The following is a 21923-nucleotide window of genomic DNA, read 5'->3' on the forward strand; positions in this document are numbered from 1 at the left end:
TGGATTTACTTGATATAAACACTGTAGAGTAGAGTAGAGAGTATTGTTTGGTGGCTCTCTACTGAGTAAATGCATGACGTGCGAAAAGTGTGCAAGCGATACAAAATAGTTACTTATAAAGGCCGAGTTATACATCCTGCGGTGGTGTAACGGAAACGCATCTGACCGGAGATTAGAAGTTGTGGGTTCGAGTCTCACCTGCTGGGCTATATTTTTCGAAAATTTCTAATTGACTATTTCCCCAGTTAGTAAATTTTTCAATCGCCAACCCCACATTCACTGCTTGAAATAGAAATGAAAATAACTTGACTTGTATTACAGTTAAAAATAAGAAAGTATAGTAAAGATTTTAAAAAATTATTTAGCCTATCGTTAGAATTTCAAATATGATCGATTTCAGAGCAGGTAAATACTTAATTGATAACATTGATCGACATAAGGGACACTCTGAGGTAAAGCCCAAACTAAACAAAATAGATTATAGATTTTTGACCGCCACTGAGTATTGTGGTATTCCTAACCGTTCCGGAAGTGCCTTAAGCCTTCAGAGACTTCAATCAAGTTTTCACGTAAGCAAACGAAAAAAACGACGTCTCGGCGAACAATTACTCTGCAACCTTTTAATGTGCTTAAAGACGGCTAGGGGCATCGCAATTCACAGTAAAAGTGAAAAAGCTATTACAGGTTAGGACTCGATTATCCGGATTGTGGAAAATTTTTCACTAAATTTTTCTTACAAATTTGTACGATCGAACATACAGTCATAGAGAAAATAATAAATACACTTGCAGTGTTGGATATTTTTTCGTATTTGCGCACTGATTTAAATTGTTGTATGATGCTACGTCATTATGATCTGCAGACACTCTTTTTGAAAGAGGAATGGAGAAATAGCTGGAGAAATTTCTGTGAGTTAGTGTTTTTAAAGTGGCAAAAAAAAAAAAATAAACAATTGCGATATATATACAAAACGAATCAAATTAGCTTTATTTCGCTACATACCTTTAGCAAAGTGACCTTTTACGTTGCAAAAGTCACTTTTAGTATTTTGTGGCTTGTCCATTGTTTCGTGAAACCATATTCAATCTTCGTGGTATGTTTACCACCAGGTTTTCACGAATAAAAGCTGGACTAGCATTTCACGCTGCCTGTACGTCGTTCCATAAGTCGGCTTCATTCTTTTAATGATGCTTTGCAACGTAGGACTTAACAATCTTCCATAGATTTTTGATACGGTTTAAGTTAGGAGACTATTCTGGCCAATCCAACAAATTTTGGTAACACTGTACGACCGGCGCGAGTATGTGTCGAGAATAGTCGCAGATTAAATTAATTCAAAAGTGAAGTTTCACCGTTTTCTAACCAACGTCAACCATCTCGTCGCGATCCTAAGTGTCCGAATGAACATCGTGCGTATTATCCAGTTTGTACGATTTGTGGCAGGCCGATTATTTTATTTTAGAAGTTTGCTGCCGTGAATTGAGATTTCTCTACTGCTATTGTGTTGAGATCGTCTTCATCAGTCACTCACACTTGATTGTGTTGTTTTGCTCCATTGCATACTCGATTGTAATAGCAACCCAGCGTACTCCACCTGATGTTGGATCGAACAAAAATACTCCTCTGACGAACAAGCGATTGCGGACTGATGATCAGGACTGGTTAACGACTGTTTCGTCGAGTTATGATGCTAATGGGAATCCGATCACACTGCAGGGTATGTTACGGACGATGATGCAGCAGTTCACGGAAACGAGACAGCTTATTGATAAAGTGCGAACCGAAATTATGGAACAGCAAAATTGACTTCGTTATAACAGAGCTGAAAAATGATATCAAATCGGTGAAGGATGAATGTGCAGCAAAATTTCAACACCACGATGTGGCTCTCGACTTATTGAATTCGAGGGTGGATGGTATGTCCCAGGGAATCGGAACCCTATAAAATCGAAATGAGCTGATAATAAGTGGTATTCCCTTCAACAACGGTGAAAATCTACAAGCGACGCTCAAAGCAATTGGCAAATACTTAACTGTGAATGACTCGACCACCCTGTTGGCACAGACTAGCCGTATGAAATCCGGTGGTGAAACGGACGGCGCAGCCTCATTGTTGTTAAATTTGCACTGAAGGCAGCACGGGACGAGTTCTACAGTGCGTACCTGCGGAAGCGAGATCTCAAGCTGAGGAATATCGGACTGGACTCTGATCGCGTGCGCGTAATGGCAGCAAACTCGATGAGGTTCGAAACTTCTTGATTGATTCCAAAGTTGAAATTGCTTGTTTCACTGAATCATGGCTAAATTCCAAGACAAGTGATCGCAATATCGGCGTACCTGGTTACTCCGTTATTAGAAATGACCGATTGTATAAACGTGGTGGAGGTATCGCCGTTTACTTCGGCAATAAACGTACGCTTTTTAACTCGATGCTTCGTTCTTTTTCCCTGCCATCTGTTAGTAATGAGCCAACATTCATCCACAATGAAGGGTGCTCGCAGTTAGATCTTTTTATAACCAACCGTAACAAAAGGTCTTACGGTTTGGACAGGTCAGCTTCGCTGGGTTGTCACAGCACGACTTAATATTTGAATCTGCCAATTTCGACATTACAAGGCCTTCAAATCAGCGTACTTATCATGACTATGTAAACTTTGACCCACATATTTTGAAAAACGCAATTCTGTCTATCCCCTGGAACCAGTTTTATGAAATGGAAAACCCAAACGATTCCATGGTATTTTTTAACTCGCACATGAAACGAGTGCACGATTTGAGCATCCCTGGCGTGTCAGTAACAGTCGTCGACGTCACAATCCATGGTTCACCGGAAGTGCCCGACAATCTCTGCTCGAACGGGACTTGGCGTATAAGGATTGGTTGCAAGCTCCAATACATTTGAAAGACGTTTAGCGGCAGCAGTACAAGGTGCTGAGGAACATTCTTGGACAGCAGAACCCCGTCAAAAATCCTATGGCACCGGGTAAGGAGTCTTGGAGTTGGAAAGGACAAACAGTCGGGGCCTTGTGAATTCGACCCGAATTCGATACAATCCCGCACAGCAAATTATTGAACAAGCTGAGTACGCAGTTCAACTTCTTATCTGCTGCCGTAAGTCTGATGAATTCATACCTGCGTGGGCGTAGGCAGACAGTTTTCTGTGGCGATCGTTGCTCCGGCAGTGTCGAAGTTCCGTCCGGTGTCCCTTAAGGTTCAGTGCTCGATCCAATTCTGTTTTGCTGCCATATTAACGACCGTTCTGAAGTACTGTTCTATGAAATCTACGCTGACGATGTACAATTCTACGTTAACCAACTTGGACCCTGTGCGCGCGATTTAGTCAGGATGGTGAATGCGGATCGTGAATTAGTAGCAGACTGGTCGCGACGAAATGAACTACACGTGAATTCAGCTAAAAGTAAAGCACTGTTCGTCACAAGCCGACGTCACAGAGCGGGTGGGTTAGTTTTGCCAACGCCTGGAGTTGAAATGAACGGTCATCTAAGCATCTAATGGTCAGAAAGTGCCAGAAACCTTGGATTTATCATCCAAAGTGATTTGAAATGGGACGGTCTGATTGCGCAACAGTGTGGAAAATTAATACTGGTCTCCGAACGCTATACTGCTGCACCCCCACCGCGCCAACTGCCACCAAACTGAATTTGTTCAAGTCGTTGATCCTTCCGCATTTTTTATTCGATGATTCCTCCATGTTCGTCCTAACGCAAGCTCTTTAAATCGGTTACGTGTCGCACTGAACTGCTATGTGAGATACGTTTAACGTTTAAGCATTAAGCCGTTATGATCACGTGAGCCACCTGCAAAAGAACCTCATCGGATGTACTATGGAAAACTTCTACGCGCATCGACCGTGTGTTTTCGTAAGAACCCTACTGAGGACTCAGTATCCTGCAATGCTTTATCAGAAATTCATTCATCCACCAGAACTTAGTGATCCCAACCAACAATACTGCATTTTATACTAGTTCATTGTTCGTTCAAGGTGTGGAACTCGTTGCCTTCCGCTGTCAAACGTTTTTCGTCGGAAGCAATTTTCAGGAGTGGCTGCATCGATTTTTGGAACCGAATGAATTAAATTATTCTATAAATTGAGTAGGCTTAGTAGAGTAGTTTTGAAAATTATATGTATATCATTACTTGTATGAAATCGGAGGTAGCAAATTTGAAAAGGTTTGTATCTTACACTACTGGACAATAAACAAACAAACAACAATTTTATATTTTCCTCTGAAAATCATCTTCAAATTTTCAATGCTGTATGTTTAGGATCGTTACCCTCCAACCAAGAAGCATGTTTTCTTTGGCATACGGAAGCATTACGCTACGTAAAATATCTAAATAGTCGTTAGTACTCATAGTCTATGTTATAAAATGAATGGGTTCCACACCAGCATCAGAGAACAGCACCACACCGTTTTGTGATCACTTTCAAATTTTACTACTTTTTTGGTTAATTGTGTGTTGAAGGCAGTACCCGATCAGGAAGAAAAAACAAGAACGAAACAGAAGCTGTTAGTTTGTTACGGGAAAAACCTTACAGGCTGTGTTTTCAATTTGATCCCGTTAGGTGTTAATATAACAGAAATGATTCTACTAGTATCAAACACATATCAAAATGTGTTACCTACTAATGTATCAGCTTTCTAACAAAATAAGATAGCATATCTTCTATACATATAAAAATGCAGCTCTGTCTGTCTGTCTGTCTGTTCCATATAGGCTTGAAAACTACTGAACCGATCTGCGTGAAATTTTGTATATAGGGGTTTTAGGAGCCGAGAAAGGTGACTAAGATAGTTCGAGACCACTCCCTCTTCTGGAAGGGAGGGGTCCCATACAAATGAAACACAAATTTCTGCACATCTCTAAAACTAACTTAGTAAACATAACCAAATTTGGTATGTGAATGTTTTTGGGGGTAACAAGTATGTCCATACTGGTTTGAAATCCTTCTCTCTTCTGTACCCTGTTCTGGGTCCCATACAAATGAAACACAAATTTCTGTCCAACTCAAGACCTAATCAAGCAAATCGAACCAAATTTGACATGTGGGTGTTTTTAGGAGTAACAAATATGTCCATGTTTGTTCGATACCCTTCCCTGTTCTGGAAGGGAGGGGTCCCATACAAACGAAACACAAATTTATGCACACCTAGAGAACTAACCAAACAAATGGAACCAAATTTGACATGTGGATGTTTCAAGGAGTGACAAATATGTCCATATTGGTTCGACACCCTTTCCTTTTCTGGAAGGTAGGGGTTCAATACAAATGAAACACAAATTTCTACATATCTCAAGAACTAACAAAGTAAATGGAACCAAATTTGGCGAGTAGATGTTTATAGGGCTAACAAATATATCTATAATGGTTTGAAACCCCTCCCTCTTTTATAAGCCCATACCATACAAATGAAACACAAACACAAACGCGCAGCTCGAGAGCTAATCTACCAAACAGAACCAAATTTGGCATGTAAATGTTTCAATAGGTAACAAATATGTCCATAATGGTTCGACACCCCTCCCTCTTTTGTGAGGGAGGGGTTCCAAACAAATGAAACACAAATTTCTGCACATCTCGAGAACTAACCAACTAAATGGGACCAAATTTGGCAGGTGAATGTTTTTAGGTGTAACAAACATGTCCAATATGGTTAGTCATTCTTCCTTCTTCTGACATGTTTCAAAATACATACCATTTTGAAATCCAAGATGGCAACTTCCGGTTTCTGAAAAACAGCGGCAAATGACCAAATACCACCCAATATGAGTGTTTCTTTAACCAGAATGACGCTCAGAGGTCAGAAATTGTTTCCAAATGTCATTTTGAAACTCAATATGGTGACTTCCAGTTTTTGAAAAACAGCGGCAAATGACCAAATACCACCCAATATGGGTATTTCCGGAATTGTCATGATGCACTGAAACCACAAATCGACCTAAGACAATATTTTGAATTGTAAGATGGTGACTTCCGGTGACTAGAAAACAGCCGAAAATTACCAAATACCACCTTATATGGGTGGAATGACGCTCAGAGGCCAGAAATTGTCTCCAAATGCCATTTTGAAATCCAAGATGGCGGCTTCCGGTTTTTAAAAAACAGCCAAAAATTGCCGATTTCCATCCAATATGAGATTCTTCGAAACCAGAATGATACACAGGAGCTAGAATCGACCACAGACACCATTTCGAATTCTAAGATGGTGACTTCCGGTTTCTGGAAAACAGCCGAAAAAGACCAAATAACACCTATTATAGGTGTTTCTTAAACCAGAATGACGCTCAGGGGCCAGAAATTGTCTTCAAATGCCATTTTAAAATCCAGGATGGCGATTTCCGGTTTCTGAAAAATAGCTTAAAGTGACCAAATACCACCCAATATGAGTGTTTCTTTAACCGGAATGATGCAAGGAGCTAAAAATTGACCTCGAACATCATTTTGAATTGTCAGATGGCAAATTCTGGGAAACAGCCGAATACTACTACATATGGATATTCCCGTAATCGAAATAATGTATAGAAGCCAAGCACTGACCCTGAACATCATTTTTAATTCGAAGATGATTACTTTCAGTTTCTGGTAAACAACGAAAATAACTGAATACCGCTCAATATGAGTATTTCCGGAATAGAGGTGATGTACCAACGGCTAAAGTCGAGGATGTTGTCATTCCGATAAAACCAATCATTTCAAACGATATAAACAAATCGCAAGAAAACAATGGATTTGGAATGTTTAAAATTATTAAATTAAACACAAAAATAGGCGGGACGAAGTTTGCCGGGTCAGCTAGTAACATATGAAAATGCAGCTCTGTCTGTCTGTCTGTTCCATATAGGCTTGGAAACTACTGAACCGATCGGCGTGAAATTTTGTATATAAGGGTTTTAGGGGCCGAGAAAGGTGACTAAGATAGTTCGGGACCCCTTCCTCTTCTGGAAGGGAGGGGTCCCATACAAATAAAACACAAATTCATGCACATCTCAAAAACTAACCAAGCAAATGGAACCAAATTTGGCAAGTGGATGTTTTTAGGGGTATCAAATATATCCATAACAGTAAAGAGGGAGGGGTGCTCTTTTAAAATGGAGGGGTCCCATACAAAAGAAACACAAATTTCGCACAGGTCGAGAACCAATCCTTCAAATAGACCAAATTTGGCATGTAAATGTTTTTAGAGGTAACAAATATGTCTATAATGGTTCGTCACCCCTCTTTCTTATGTGAGGTGTCATTTTAAAATCCAAGATGGCGGCTTCCGGTTTCTGAAAAACAGCGGGATATGACCAAATACCACCCAATATGGGTGTTTCCGAAATCGTGATGATGTACTGAAACCACAAATCGACCTCCGACAACATTTTGAGTTGTAAAATGGAGACTTCCGGTGACTGGAAAACTGCCGAAAATGACCAAATACCACCTAAAATGGGTGTTTCTTTAACCAGAATGACTCTCAGAGGCCAGAAATTGTCTCCAAATGCCATTTTGAAATCCAAGATGGCGACTTCCGGTTTCTGAAAAACTGCGGCAAATAACCAAATATGGGTATTTCCGGAATTGTTATGATGCACTGAAGCCACAAATCGACCTCGGACAACATTTTGAATTGTAAAATGGCGAATTCCGGTGACTGGAAAACAGCGGCAAATGGCCAAATACCACCTAATATGGGTGTTTCTTTAACCAGAATGAGGCTCAAAGGCCAGAAATTGTCTTCGAATACCATTTTGTAATTCAAGATGGCGACTTCCGGTTTCTGAAAAACAGCGAGATATAACTAAATACCACCCAATATGGGTATTTCCGAAATCGTGATGATGCACTGAAACCACAGACAACATTTTGAGCTGAAAAAAGGCGACTTTTGGTGACTGGAAAACTGCTGAAAATGACCCAAAAACAACCAAATATGGGTGTTTCTTTAACCAGAATGATGCTCAGAGACCAGAAATTGTCTCCAAATGCCATTTTGAAATCCAAGATGGCGACTTTTTGGTGCTGGAAATAGCGGCAAATGACCAAATACCACCCAATATGAGTGTTTCTTTAACCAGAATGACGCTCAGAGGCCAGAAATTGTCTCCAAATACCATTTTGAAATCCAAGATGGCGACTTCCGCTCTCTGAAAAACACCCAAAAATTGCCGATTTCCATCCAATATGAGTAGCTTCGATATCAGAATGATACACAGGAGCTAGAATCGACCACAGACACCATTTTGAATTCTACGATGATGATTTCCGGTTTCTGGAAAACAGCCGAAAATGACTAAATAACACCTATTATGGGTGTTTCTTGAACCATAATGACGCTCAGGGGCCAGAAATTGTCTCCAAATGCCATTTTAAAATCCAGGATGGTGACTTCCGGTTTTTGAAAGAACAGCCCAAAGTGACCAAATACCACCCAATATGAATGTTTTTTTAACCAAAATGATGCATGGAGCTAAAAATTGATCTCAGACACCATTTTGAATTGTAAGATGGCAACTTCTGGGAAACAGCCGAATACTACTATATATGAATATTTCCGTAATCGAAATAATGTATAGAAGCCAAGCATTGACCCTGAACATCATCTCGAATACGAAGATGACCACTTTCAGTTTCTGGAAAACAACGGAAATAACTGAATACCACTCAATATGAGTATTTCCGGAATAGAGGTGATGTACTAAAGGCAAAAGTCGAGGATGTTGTCATTCCGATAAAACCAATAATTTTAAACGATATAAACAAATCGCAAGGAATCAATGAATTCGGAATGTTGAAAATTATTAAAATAAACACAAAAATAGGCGGGACAAAGTTTGCCGGGCCAGCTAGTAGAACAATATAATAACAAATATTGTTGGAAACAACAGGTTTTGATAGAAACGAAAAATTAGTTAGACTTGTTTCAGAACTACTTCATTTCAGGTTTTGTTATTAAAACACATTCAGATTCAATTTTGTTATCAAAATTATATGGAAAAATACAAAATTGTATCAAAATATGTTATTTTTATCTCGCGTTGATAGAATTTTGTAATTTTTTAGTTATGCTCTTCTGATCGGGTATTCACCGGTCTTCTCACCAGCTGCTGACCGTTTGGACCAAAAGGGTTAAATTTCGACTCATCCGACCAAAACACGATGTGCCATTTAGTTGCACCCTAGTCTAAAAACTTTTCAGAAAATTCAATTCTTGCCAAAATGTGTCGCTTTTGAAGTAGAATAAAGTTTCCTGTGTACCTAGGTGGTCGATTTTGCTTCCGTATGCCGAAGAAAACATGCCACTTTGCTGGATCTCTTTGCAGTTTAACGATCCCAAACATACAGTATTGGAAACACGAAGATGATTTTCAAACGAGAATATAATATTATTAGTTTGACCAGCGCAGACTCCTAATTTAAATCCTTTAGAAATTCTATGAAAGATTGGGAAAGTCTAGGTTGCAAAGCAGCGTGAAATGCTAGTCTAGATTCTACTCGTCAAAACCTGGTGGTAAAGATACCACGAAGATTGAATATGGTTTTACTAAACAAAGGACAAGCCACAAAATATTGAAAGTGAGTTTTGTAACGTAAAACGTGGCCTTACTTTGCTAACGATATGTAGAGAAATAAAGTTAATTTGGATTGTTTTGTATATATATTTCAATTGTGTATTCACTTTTTTGCCACTTTAAAAACACTAACTCACACAAAAAAATTTCGGAATCACCGACAAAGAAACTTCTCCAGTTATTTCTCCGTTCCTCTTTTAAAAAGAGCGTCTGCAGTTCGTAATAACGTAACATAACATCATACAACAACTACAATTACTGCACATATATGAAAAATTAACCAACACTGCAAGTGTATTTATTATTTTTTCCAAGACTGTAAAATATTTATTTTCTTTCATTATTCACTTGAATGATGCAGTAGCGTAACTAGAAATCACTACTGTGGAGAAAAGGGGTTAATTCTCGAGAAGCAAAATAGAAATAATTTGACACTGTTTGGTTTCACTTAATTCGGACATGTTCCAAACATGCCATAGAGAACAAAAATGGTCACAAATGTGCTGAAAGGGATAGTAAAGGTAAAATTTCAAAATAAATATTAAAAACAAACAGCAAAACAATATTCCGGATAATCGAGTCTAAAATTGCGGATAATCGAGTCCGACCTGTATCTTTAATTTTTGTTCACAGTTATAAGCTCTAGGATCAGCGTATATCAGGGAATTCATTTTTGGAAATTGAGTCACCACCAGTGTTGCGAAATTTCGAAGCGACAAAATCAAAATGATGCAACAGCATTTTTATTCTCACTCTCTTCAAACTGATGTTGAATTAAATTTCTTTGCTTAATCCAGCTGAGTGCACAGCCATAGCCTCCTTCAGAGGCACTCCAGCGTCCGCGGGAAAGCTGTCAGATATCCAAAACACCATACCTGAATACACTGCAGTGCAATAACAAAGCATTACTGAGCTCTCCAGAGAGGAAAACGCAGAACAGGCCTTCCCACACAAACCAGAAATACAACGCGCCAAGCGGAGATAAAACCAACCGACGCTCGGCAAGCCCAGAACTTCCCGGGGCCTCAAAAGGGGCCAAAAAAACCGGCACCGGAAAATCGAACTGTTTGCCCCACTACATCCTACACACACATACATACACACTTATCGACGACAAGCTCACGTTGGGGAGCCACGTCGACTATATTTGCAAGAAAGCTTCCACGACTATAGCGGCATTATCAAGCATGATGTCGAATAGCTCGGCGGTATTTAGCAGCAGGCGGAAGCTACTAGCTAGCGTGGCAACGTCCATACTCAGGTATGGCAGACTCGTGTGGTCGAAAGCGTTGGGTACTTCCAGTTACCGCGGTAAACCGGAAAGCATCTACAGGCTTATGTGCCTGAGGATCGCATGCGCGTATCGAACAGTGTCATACGAGGCAATATGCGTCCTGGCTGGCATCATGTCATCATTGTCAAAGAGGATGTACAGTGCTTCGACCAACGTGATATGGAGGTATACGAACCACCAGAAGATCAACTTCGATGACCAGGTGGCAGCTGGAATGGCCCATCTCTATCAAAGGTAGATAGACGCACCGACCCATTCCGGAGACAGCCGGATGGACCGAGAGGCGTCATGGCGAGTTAACTTCCACCTGACACAGGTACTGTCAGGCCATGGCTGCTTTAGACAGTACTTGCACAAGTTTGGGCACGCGGAGTCATCTATGTGCCCACAATGTGCGGGCGCGGAAGAAACCGCTGAGCATGTGTTCTTAGTTTGTCCACATTTCGCACAGGTAAGGAGCGAAATGTTGGCAGTGAGCGGGCCGGATACTACTTCGGGAAACATAGTGGGAATGACGTGCAAAGGAGAGGGTACTTGGAGAGCAGTCATCACGGCTGTTTCCCAGATTGTTCTTAGGCTGCAAGGCACCAATCTACGAAACAGCCATCGAAATACTTGTTAATGGCTAATCCTACCTCCACGAAGTCAGAGAAGTCAATATATTAACAAGGGGGTGCACTAATCACACTCGCACTTCTCCATAAAGCAATGCCTAACGACGGTACCAGAGAGATTCGTGTTCGAGAAAAATAGAGAAACATACACACTTACACATCGTCAGAGGGCAACTTTTCGCAGGAAGACTCGCTTGTATATGAAGAATCATCGTGCAAGACGTCAAACCTCCAGGACATCATCCACCCTCGAGGACAACAGGACAAACCTGACAATAGAATTGACATATAAATTAAAGATCAAAATCACGATGCGCAAAGAGTTAGGTCAAAAACTCTTGTAAAACCTTAAACTGAGACTTCATATATGCAAAGTCAACAAATTCGAGCTTGGTATTTGTACAGAATAGGTGTTGTAGGTAATTAGAATAAATTTTGTGAATCACATACAATTGTAGTAGAGCAAAATGTGTGTATGTTGTGCTCAATATTGTGAGTGAACTCAAACATTGTGAGTATTAGGTGGGACAAACCTTAAAATTTATTCACTCTTACAAAGTCCATGACACCTTCCAGTGCGTACAAGAAGTCATGCAAGGTAAATCTGATTACCAAAACTGTTTAAATAAAGTAAAACGTAAAATGTTAGCAAAGGGTTACCGAATTTACTGCTTTTCTCGTTGCACACCTTGCCTTCCAACACAGACTCTTGATTCTAATAGGAGCTACTACAACTGCACAGAACTAAGAAGTATGTAATTATCACACAGATGAGAACAGAGCTTGCACAATGTGGTCTGGTTCACGTGTAAAGAGAATTCACAAAGGTTATCAACAATTAATATTGTCATGAGTCGTCCCCACATAGGAGACTGCTGAGATCAGAGTAGGAAGGCATACAACATAGGTATCTAACTCTCATGATCTCCCTTGGCTCCCATCCGCCACTCAGGAGCACGCTGCCAAAGTTTATACAACTTTGTGGCTCCAGCCTGAAGGGTTTTGTAAAGCTATAAGAACCCAAGACTGGGGCTCAACCAGAAAAACTAGGGTGTGTTTATTTTAAATTTTTTGGAGTCGAAAAAATTTGTTTTCACATTGTATATTTTTCATGAGGCATTATTAATTCCCTACAACTCGTTCTCAGACAGTTTTTCAATACTTCCAACGGTTTCTGAGCTACAATTTTTCGAATAAAACCTAAAATGCATACACCCTTTCAGAAATGCATACACCCTTTCAGAAAATAACTCATGGGTCTAAAGAATCTCTCCATTCGTTAAAAATGCTCAGTTTGCCAAGCCAAATACGTGTGCAAAGTTTCATGCAAGTAAAAAAATATAGGTCATTTGGCGCGAATATGCTCTATTACTTAAAATTATTCATCTAACATTAGTTGTTTTAATTACCGTTAATTAGCTTCAACTAACATACAATTGTCATATATGCGTTTGGCAGCATGGATATTATCACAGAATCATATATGTACATTGATTAAACATGTTAACCCTTTATAAGGCAGTGGCAACTATATTGCCACCAACAAACTATATTTTTTTCGGTGCACTAAGATTATTGTTTTTGAATTTGGCTTAACTAAAGACTTCTAATGGTGTCTTAAAACACTTCAGTTTTTTCTAGGACTGTTAGAAGTGTACAATATTCATTTTGGGTTCATTTTTATGTAAACAAACCGCGATTATAGAACGTCTTAAGGAAATTTTTAATTCAGTGAAAATCCAACGAATTTGTAAGGTTTATACCAGAAACTTTCTATTTAGTACCTACCTGGAGGGAGTAACGGATACGAAGTTGTGTGAGTGTCAAAATGAACCAGAATGAGCTGTCATTGACTGTCAATTTGAACCAAGGAAAAAAAGCATTTTTTTTGCGATGAGTATTGTTATAACTGATACCTTTCAGTTGCTCAAAAAATATTCATCGCAAACAATTTTTGTATTCATTGTCGTTGTACAAAATATTTTAGTTTGTTTTTACGAAAACAATAAATTTCATAGGCTTTAAGTAATAATCATGCTAGCGTACTGCGATTATTAAACTTGCTCTTCTCTGGATTTAAGGCTTTAGTTACAATTTCAAACACACTTATCACGGTCAAACTCAAAACTCTGAAAAAAACTTTTATACAACGGCAAATTGAAAAAAAAACACACAGACTCGACAAACTAGTCTGTAAAATTTGCACATTCAGTATTCCTGATGTTACTAAAAACTTCGTTTGAGTCATGCATGCGTTACAGCAAGAAGACAGTTACACGCTATCAGAAAACGACACATGTGGGTGTTCTCTGTTTTGAGTGTAGTATTTGTTTCTCCCTCCCAGGTACCTACTAATCTAACACTGTTGGCGACAAGCAAGCCATGCACGGATAAGCAGTGAAAAATTTTCATTCCTTAACAACCATTGTAACAAACCAGTCGATAAAATAAATAGCTCTTCAATATTTGTTTGTACCTCAATCGACGAGTGAAAAATAGTTTGTTCCGATTTCGTCCCCTTGTCCGAATCTTATCTGATCGTGAAGTCGCCCCGTCAAGATAGTCCGTCACAACACACTGGTTGCTGACAGTGGCTCGTTCTCTCCGGCAGGTACGTCTCATCCCGTCAAGATAGTCCGTCGCAACACACTGGTTGCTGACAGTGGTCCTTGTCCGGATCCTAGCTGATCGTGAAGTCGCCCCGTCAAGATAGTCCGTCGCAACACACTGGTTGCTAACAGTGGTCCGTTCTCTCCGGCAGGTACGTCTCACCCCGTCAAGATAGTCCGTCGCAACACACTGGTTGCTGACAGTGGTCCTTCGAGCCGGACTTCCAGTTTATATGGAAAACCGCCTGCCCCGGCCCAAAAGGCGTAACGCATAAATAGTCCCCAAAACCCTTCTGTCATATTATTGCGAAATACCAACGCTTACGCAAAACAGCAATATGCTACGAACTCCCGCAAGGCCAATTGAGTCATCTGAGCAGCCTGTCGTTGTCCCTTGACGAACAAAATGCTACTGGTGGTGTCAACAACGAAGTAGACAATGTGTCCATAACGGTGCGAAATAAGGTTTTCGTACGTGGTTGTAGCAGGATCGGCTACCAATGCAAGCCAAATCCGTGCGTTAGAACTCGTCGAGGAATTCGAAGAAGAGGAACTGCATGTCTCTTTAGAGCAGGACCGTATAGTAGCAGAGCAGCGTTTGGAAGAGTTGAAAATTCAAAAGGAGTTAGAGCTTAAAAGCCAGCAGAAAAAAGCTGAATTCCTCAGAAAAAAGCGCGAACGAACAATCCAAATCAACGAGTTACGATCCCGTTCCGATTCTTCATGTTGTTGTTCATTTCGGCGTGTTCAAGACTGCCAAAACTGGGTGAACGCAAGTGAGTTACCATTGGAAGAGCCCGAAAATTGTTCTGTTCGTCCCGACCGTTCTGTTCGTTCTGACCGTCAAGACCGTCCGGATTATGCTGCTTTTCCCGTTTGTCCTGAACATCCTGACCGCTCAGGAAATCTCCAATATAATGTAGCAGCCACTGGTACAAACGAGGTTCTATGTCGAGCTTTCAAGGCCCTCCAAAATCGGCATGTGAGAGATCTACCACAGTTCTCGGGAAACATCATGGATTGGCCAATCTTCGAGAACGAATTTAGAACATCCACTGCGGAGTGCAAGCTGACAGATCGGGAAAACCTCAGGCGATTGAATAACGCTTTGCAGGGTAAGGCTCGTGAAACCGTTGAGTCTTTGTTATCTGACCCTGAAAACGTTGGCCTGGTAATGAAGATGCTCAAATCGAATTTTGGACGCACCGAGTGGGTGGTAGCCAACCGTATGGAGCTACTCAGAAACTTGGATCCTGTTAAGGACGGTAACATTGAATCGTTCCGTTCTTTCTTTAACACTGTCATTGGTACAGCAGCAGCGCTAAAAAATGTAAAAGCTGATGTGTACCTGATGAACCCCGAGCTTACCTCTCACTTAGCTGAAAAGCTTCCACCTTTTAGCAAGCAAATGTGGGTGAGGCATAAAGCATCACTTATGAAGGGGGACAAGCTCGTCGATTTTCATACATTTTCGCGTTGGTTGGAGGATGAAATGGAAAACCAGTTAGCAAGCATAAATCCTCACTTTTTTGACAAAAAGGACTGCAAGGATCAGCAGTTCATGCCGTTTACAAACCGAAACCTCCTGTCCTAAAAGTCAACACTCGTGAACCTGAGCAGAAGGGAAAATGTCCCCTATGTAAGTTGAGCGGTCATGTGAGTCTGGTAAAGTGCGAACAGTTCGCCAAGCTTTCCGTAGAGCAACGTCGCTCTGTTGCAAGATTGCCGATCCGATAGGACATGTTCGCTGTGTGACCAGAACCATCATGAGTTGGTGCACTCGGATATTGAAAGCAAGAAACCAGCACGGAAGATCGAGAAGAAGTCCTCCGAAGATCTTTGCCATGTGAACGGTAGAGATTCCAATACTCTTCTTCGTATCGGAAGAGTAAAGATTCGATGCAACGGTTCCGTCCGAAATGTTTTCGCGCTGTTCGACGAAGGATCTTCCCTGTCAATGATCGACGCGGAACTGGCTGATCAAATGAAACTGCGTGGTCCGATATCTCCAGTTACCTACCGCTGGACAAATGGAATTTCGCACAAGGATGATACATCAATGTTGTTGTCTCTTCATGTTTCCGGACCGGCCGAGAAGGCAAAATGGTATGAAATGAGCAACGTACGGACCATAAATAACATTAACTTACCACGAGTAAGTATCGATATCGAGAAAATTAAGCGATTGTATCCACTTCTGGAGGAAGATAAACTGGCGGCCATACAGAACGCTGTACCGAAAATGCTGACTGGTTCCAACAACGCTGGCCTAATCGTCCCTTTGAAAACCGTACAGTATTCAACAAGAGGTCTACAACTGACGCGTTGTCATCTTGGTTGGACTATCCATGGGGAAGTAGAACCTGCAATAGACGACATCGTTGACCAATTCCATGTGTTTATTTGTAATGACCAGGATTTGGAGCTGACGGAGCTGGTCAGAGAAATGCATAAGGTCTAAGATTTCGGCATCAAGCAACAAGGCCCGAAGATGTCTGAAGAAGACGAGAGAGCATTGGATATCATGAACAGAACATTAAAACGTAATGGAGACCGAATTGAGGTCGGTCAACTTTACAAATACAACAACTTTACGTTCCCGGATAGCAAGCCTCAGGCACTTCGTCGTCTAGCGATCATTGAGAAGAAGATGGATGCTGATCAGAAATTTGCTGAACAGTATTGTCAGAAAATTGAAGATTACATCGAAAAGGGATATGCGAGGAAACTGCGAACTGAAGAACTATCGGAAACACCCAATACTTGGTATCTGTCGCATTTCAGCGTTGTTAATGCAAACAAATTTCGATTAGTGATGGATGCCAAAGCCAAATCGCATGGTTTACTGAATGATTTGCTGCTTAAAGGGCCGGATTTCGTTCCATCTTTGATTGGAGTACTAATGAGAGGAAGACAGAAAAAGGTCGCTTTCATGGCCGACATAAAAGAAATGTTCCATCAGATCCTGATTAGACAGATGGATCAGAATTCTCAGCGTTTCTTCTGGCGTGGCATGGATCGTACTTCTGCTCCTCAAGTATATGTCATGATGGCGATGATTTTCGGTGCTGTATCATCTCCTTCCATTGCTCAATTCATTAAGAATTTCAACGCTAGGGAACTCGAGGACCGATTTCCCGGTGTGGAACGTGCAATAGTTAGGCAACACTACGTTGATGACTATTTTGATTCAACAGACACTGAAAGCGAAGCAATCATTCTAGCCAAAAATGTTATCGAGGCGCACAAGCAAGGCGGATTCAAGCTAGTCAAATTCGTCTCCAACTCAAGCGCAGTGCTGAAGTCTCTGGATCCTGCAATGAGAGCTGAACCGAAGGCAGATGTTCATGTCCTGGGCCTGCAGTGGCATCTATCTACTGACGAGTTTGTTCCCCCTGAATTTTCCGAAGCTTGATGCAGTTTTGCGATCTGGAGCAGGTATCCCCACCAAACGGCAATTGCTAAAATTTATGATGGGGATTTTTGATCCGTTGAATATACTTAGTCCCATCACTATTCATTTGAAGATATTGTTTCAAGATTTATGGCGTTTGCAAGTTGCTTGGGATGACACATTACCTGATGGGTTGATCTCAAAATGGAATGATTGGCTTGAGCAAACGGTGAAATTGAAGGAAATACGTGTGCCGAGATACTACTTTCCTGATATTGCGTCTTTCAAGACGGTTGAACTTCATGCATTTTCGGATGCAAGCGATAAAGCTTTCGCTAGTGTGGTATACATGGTACATCGATACTTGAACAACACCCATGTTTCATTAGTTCTGGCCAAATCAAGAGTGGCACCCCTCAAATCGCAGACTGTCCCTAGACTTGAATTGCAAGGATGTGTGCTTTCTAGTCAGCTGGTAAAGGTGGTAAAGGAGGAACTAGAGGTGGAAGTAACTTCAACACACTTTTGGACGGATTCGAAAATTTGTCTTGCTTGGTTATGCACCAGAGAAAAGCTGAACGCCTACGTTGGATCTCGAATTGGCAAAATTAAGGAAAATGGACACAATACGGCAATGTGGATTGGACTCCATCAAATTTGTACGTTGCAGATTTAGCTACAAAGTCTTCAAAGTTTGCAAGTATTAAAGAATGGCTGACTGGACCAGATTTTTTGAAACATGACCGAAGCGAGTGGCCGAATCAGGACTGCGTTGCGTTGTCAATGAGCGAAGGTGTGAATTATCATGATGAATTTCAAGATGAAGAAGAAACAGTATACTTTCGAACCGTTGAGAAAATTGTGGATTTACCTGATATTACTAGATTTTCGGGCTACAATCGTTTAATAAGATCGACAGCTTATTATTTGAAGATGAGAAAGATTCTTGGCCTTCCTAAAAAGGATAAACCGAAGAAGTTTTCAATTAACGTTCAGGACATGGAGGAAGCGACAAATCTGTGGTATAGAAAAGTACAAATGGATATATTTCACGACGAGGTCCACAGTTTGAGGACAACCGGGTATGTGAAAAGGTCAAGTCGATTGTTCATGTACTCCCACATATTGGTCAACGGAGTCATAAGAATGAAAGGCCGCATTCAAGATCTGGACAAACCGTTCAATGTCAACAATCCTGTGATTCTACCGGACAATCATAATTTCACCCACTGTCAGCAACCAGTGTGTTGCGACGGACTATCTTGACGGGGTGAGACGTACCTGCCGGAGAGAACGGACCACTGTCAGCAACCAGTGTGTTGCGACCGACTATCTTGACGGGGCGACTTCACGATCAGATAGGATCCGGACAAGGACCACTGTCAGCAACCAGTGTGTTACGACGGACTATCTTGACGGGGTGAGACGTACCTGCCGGAGAGAACGGACCACTGTCAGCAACCAGTGTGTTGCGACGGACTATCTAGACGGGGCGACTTCACGATCAGATAGGATCCGGACAAGGGGACGAAATCGGAACAAGAGACTATTTTTCACTCGTCAATTAAAGTTCGAACAAATCTTGAAAAGCTATTTATTTTATCGACTGGTTTGTTACAATGGTTGTTAAGGAATGAAAATTTTTCACTGCTTATCCGTGCATGGCTTGCTTGTTGCCAACATCCTCCGGGCCACCAGCGGAATTTGCCTGTAATAGGATTATCTTCGTCGTTGGTCTAAGATAGGTTGATTTTGAAGTCCGTATCTTTACTGTTCGGATTTTTCCATCGGGTCCCTTATTCACCTGTTCAATTACACCCTTAGGCCAACAGCCTCGATGTAGGTTCTCGTCAATAATCATCACCAGATCGCCTACCGAATACTCGTAGTAACTACGATTGTCTAGCCATTTCTGTCGTTTTATTAATTCCGGACGATAAGTTGACACCCATTTTCGCCAGAAACGATCCGCGTAAACTTGTGCGTGTTTGTAAGCAGCTCTCGTCATCACGCTATTCTCATCGAATTTGTGATCATATTGCATGTGGTTGTTTCTTCCTAGTAGCAGCATATTTGGCGTCAAAGGCTCAGCATCGTGAGGATCATCTGATACATGCGTTAACGGTCGATTATTGATAACATTCATTACCTCGCATAGTGTTGTTCGTAGAACTAAATCAGAAGGGTTTCTCTCTTTCAGCATATCTTGTAAACCCGATTTGACAGACCGAACTAACCGCTCCCAGCAACCGCCAAAATGAGGCGCTCCAGGTGGTATAAATGACCATTCTACTCCTCTCACGCTCAATGTTTCTTCTATTTGATTCTCGTCAAGCTCTTTCACCAACTTTTTCAATTCTTGGTTTGCTCCGGTAAAATTGGTCCCGTTGTCAGATAGGATCTTCTTTGGAACTCCAACGTTTCTCAGGTCGTCGTCTAACTTTTACGGTTAAAGGTCCAAAATAATCGATCCCTGTATGAGTAAAAGGAAAAACGAACGGAGTCGTCCGCTCCGGTGGCAAGTTACCCATCTGGGCCACGCTTGGTTTAGCACGTAACTCTCTGCATCTCACGCATGTTTGTCCAAATTTTTTAACTTGAGAACGGACCTTCAAAATACGATACCGATGTTTCAGGTTATTGATTATTGTTTCCAGTCCTTGATGAGCATTTGCATTGTGGAACGTACGTATTAACAAGTTGGTAAAATTACGATTGTCCGGTAGAATCACAGGATTGTTGACATTGAACGGTTTGTCCAGATCTTGAATGCGGCCTTTCATTCTTATGACTCCGTTGACCAATATGGGGGAGTACGTGAACAATCGACTTGACCTTTTCACATAGCCGGTTGTCCTCAAACTGTGGACCTCGTCGTGAAATATATCCATTTGTACTTTTCTATACCATAGATTTGTTGCTTCCTCCATGTCCTGAACGTTAATTGAAAACTTCTTCGGTTTATCCTTTTTGGGAAGGCCAAGAATCTTTCTCATCTTCAAATAATAAGCTGTCGATCTTATTAAACGATTGTAGTCCGAAAATCAAGTAATATCAGGTAAATCCACAATTTTGTTGGCGACAAGCAAGCCATGCACGGATAAGCAGTGAAAAATTTTCATTCGTTAACAACCATTGTAACAAACCAGTCGATAAAATAAATAGCTCTTAAGGATTTGTTCGAACTTTAATCGACGAGTGAAAAATAGTTTCTTGTTCCGATTTCGTCCCCTTGTCCGGATCCTATCTGATCGTGAAGTCGCCCCGTCAGGATAGTCCGTCGCAACACACTGGTTGCTGACAGTGGTCCGTTCTCTCCGGCAGGTACGTCTCACCCCGTCAAGATAGTCCGTCGCAACACACTGGTTGCTGACAGTGGTCCTTGTCCGGATCCTATCTGATCGTGAAGTCGCCCCGTCAAGATAGTCCGTCGCAACACACTGGTTGCTGACAGTGGTCCGTTCTCTCCGGCAGGTACGTCTCACCCCGTCAAGATAGTCCGTCGCAACACACTGGTTGCTGACAGTGGTCCTTCGAGCCGGATCCTATCTGATCGTGAAGTCGCCCCGTCAAGATAGTCCGTCGCAACACACTGGTTGCTGACAAACATTATGCAGTTTTTTTTTTGGTAAAATACATGGCGTATTGGACGACAAATTTCAAATTTCTTCCTTAATTTTTTTTTCAGGATACCACTTGAATATTTTTTTGTTTCGATCTTTTTCATTCTAGTTACTATGATGTTTTATTTTTCTAATCACAAAAAAGCAAGCTTACAATGCAGCTGCAAAAAAATGCTTCCAACGTTTTTGGGGTTAACGGGCAGTGGCAATTATATTGCCACCAATGTTTATGCGGTTAACGGGTAGTGGTCACGATATTGCCACCAACATTGTGCTGTCACGAAATAACGGCTAAACTCGGTGGCACGTCCCTAACAAGAAAAACTACAAAAGGATGCCCTCAAGGAGGGATGTTATCTCCCCTGTTATGGTCATTAATCGTAGACGATCTTTTTCGGAGCCTATCGGAAAACGGCTTCGAAGTGATAGGTTTTGCAGACGACGTAGTGATTTCAGTCAGGGGGAAGCACGACTGCGTTATTTATAATAGAATGCAAACTGCTCTTAATCTCACAGCTCAATGGTGCAAGTGAGAGGGGTTGGATGTAAATCCATCCAAAACAACTATTGTTCTTTTCACTCGGTAAAGGAAATACATTATTCCTAAATTGCGATTCGAAGGAGCCGATATAAAGCTTTCCACTGCACTGAAGTCAAATATTTGGGAATCATACTTGACCAGAAACTAAGCTTGAACACTCAAGGGAACAAACAATTACCAAGGCCACAAACACCCTATGGGTATGCAGCAGAGCCATTGGAAAAAGCTGGGGTCTCGAACCTAGCATGATACATTAAATATATAAAACA

At 41.2% G+C, this 21923-nt stretch overlaps 1 protein-coding gene across 5 annotated transcripts in view; it reads right to left on the reverse strand.

Annotated features, from left to right (window-relative positions):
* The window catches only part of LOC129732184 (arrestin domain-containing protein 4), an 81006-nt gene that overhangs the window by 49982 nt on the left and 9101 nt on the right, over window positions 1-21923 (reverse strand). The window contains exon 1 of one of the 5 annotated variants that reach the window (XM_055692774.1): window positions 16247-16440. The exons of the other annotated variants lie outside the window; for them this stretch is intronic. Within the exon in view, the coding sequence (XP_055548749.1) occupies window positions 16247-16319 (73 nt within the window). The 5' untranslated portion in view covers window positions 16320-16440. Of the gene's footprint in view, window positions 1-16246; window positions 16441-21923 lie in introns of those variants that run through there. 5 annotated transcript variants of the gene reach the window in all.

This window comes from Wyeomyia smithii, chromosome 3, assembly GCF_029784165.1.
Source record: "Wyeomyia smithii strain HCP4-BCI-WySm-NY-G18 chromosome 3, ASM2978416v1, whole genome shotgun sequence".
Taxonomy (NCBI): domain Eukaryota; kingdom Metazoa; phylum Arthropoda; class Insecta; order Diptera; family Culicidae; genus Wyeomyia; species Wyeomyia smithii.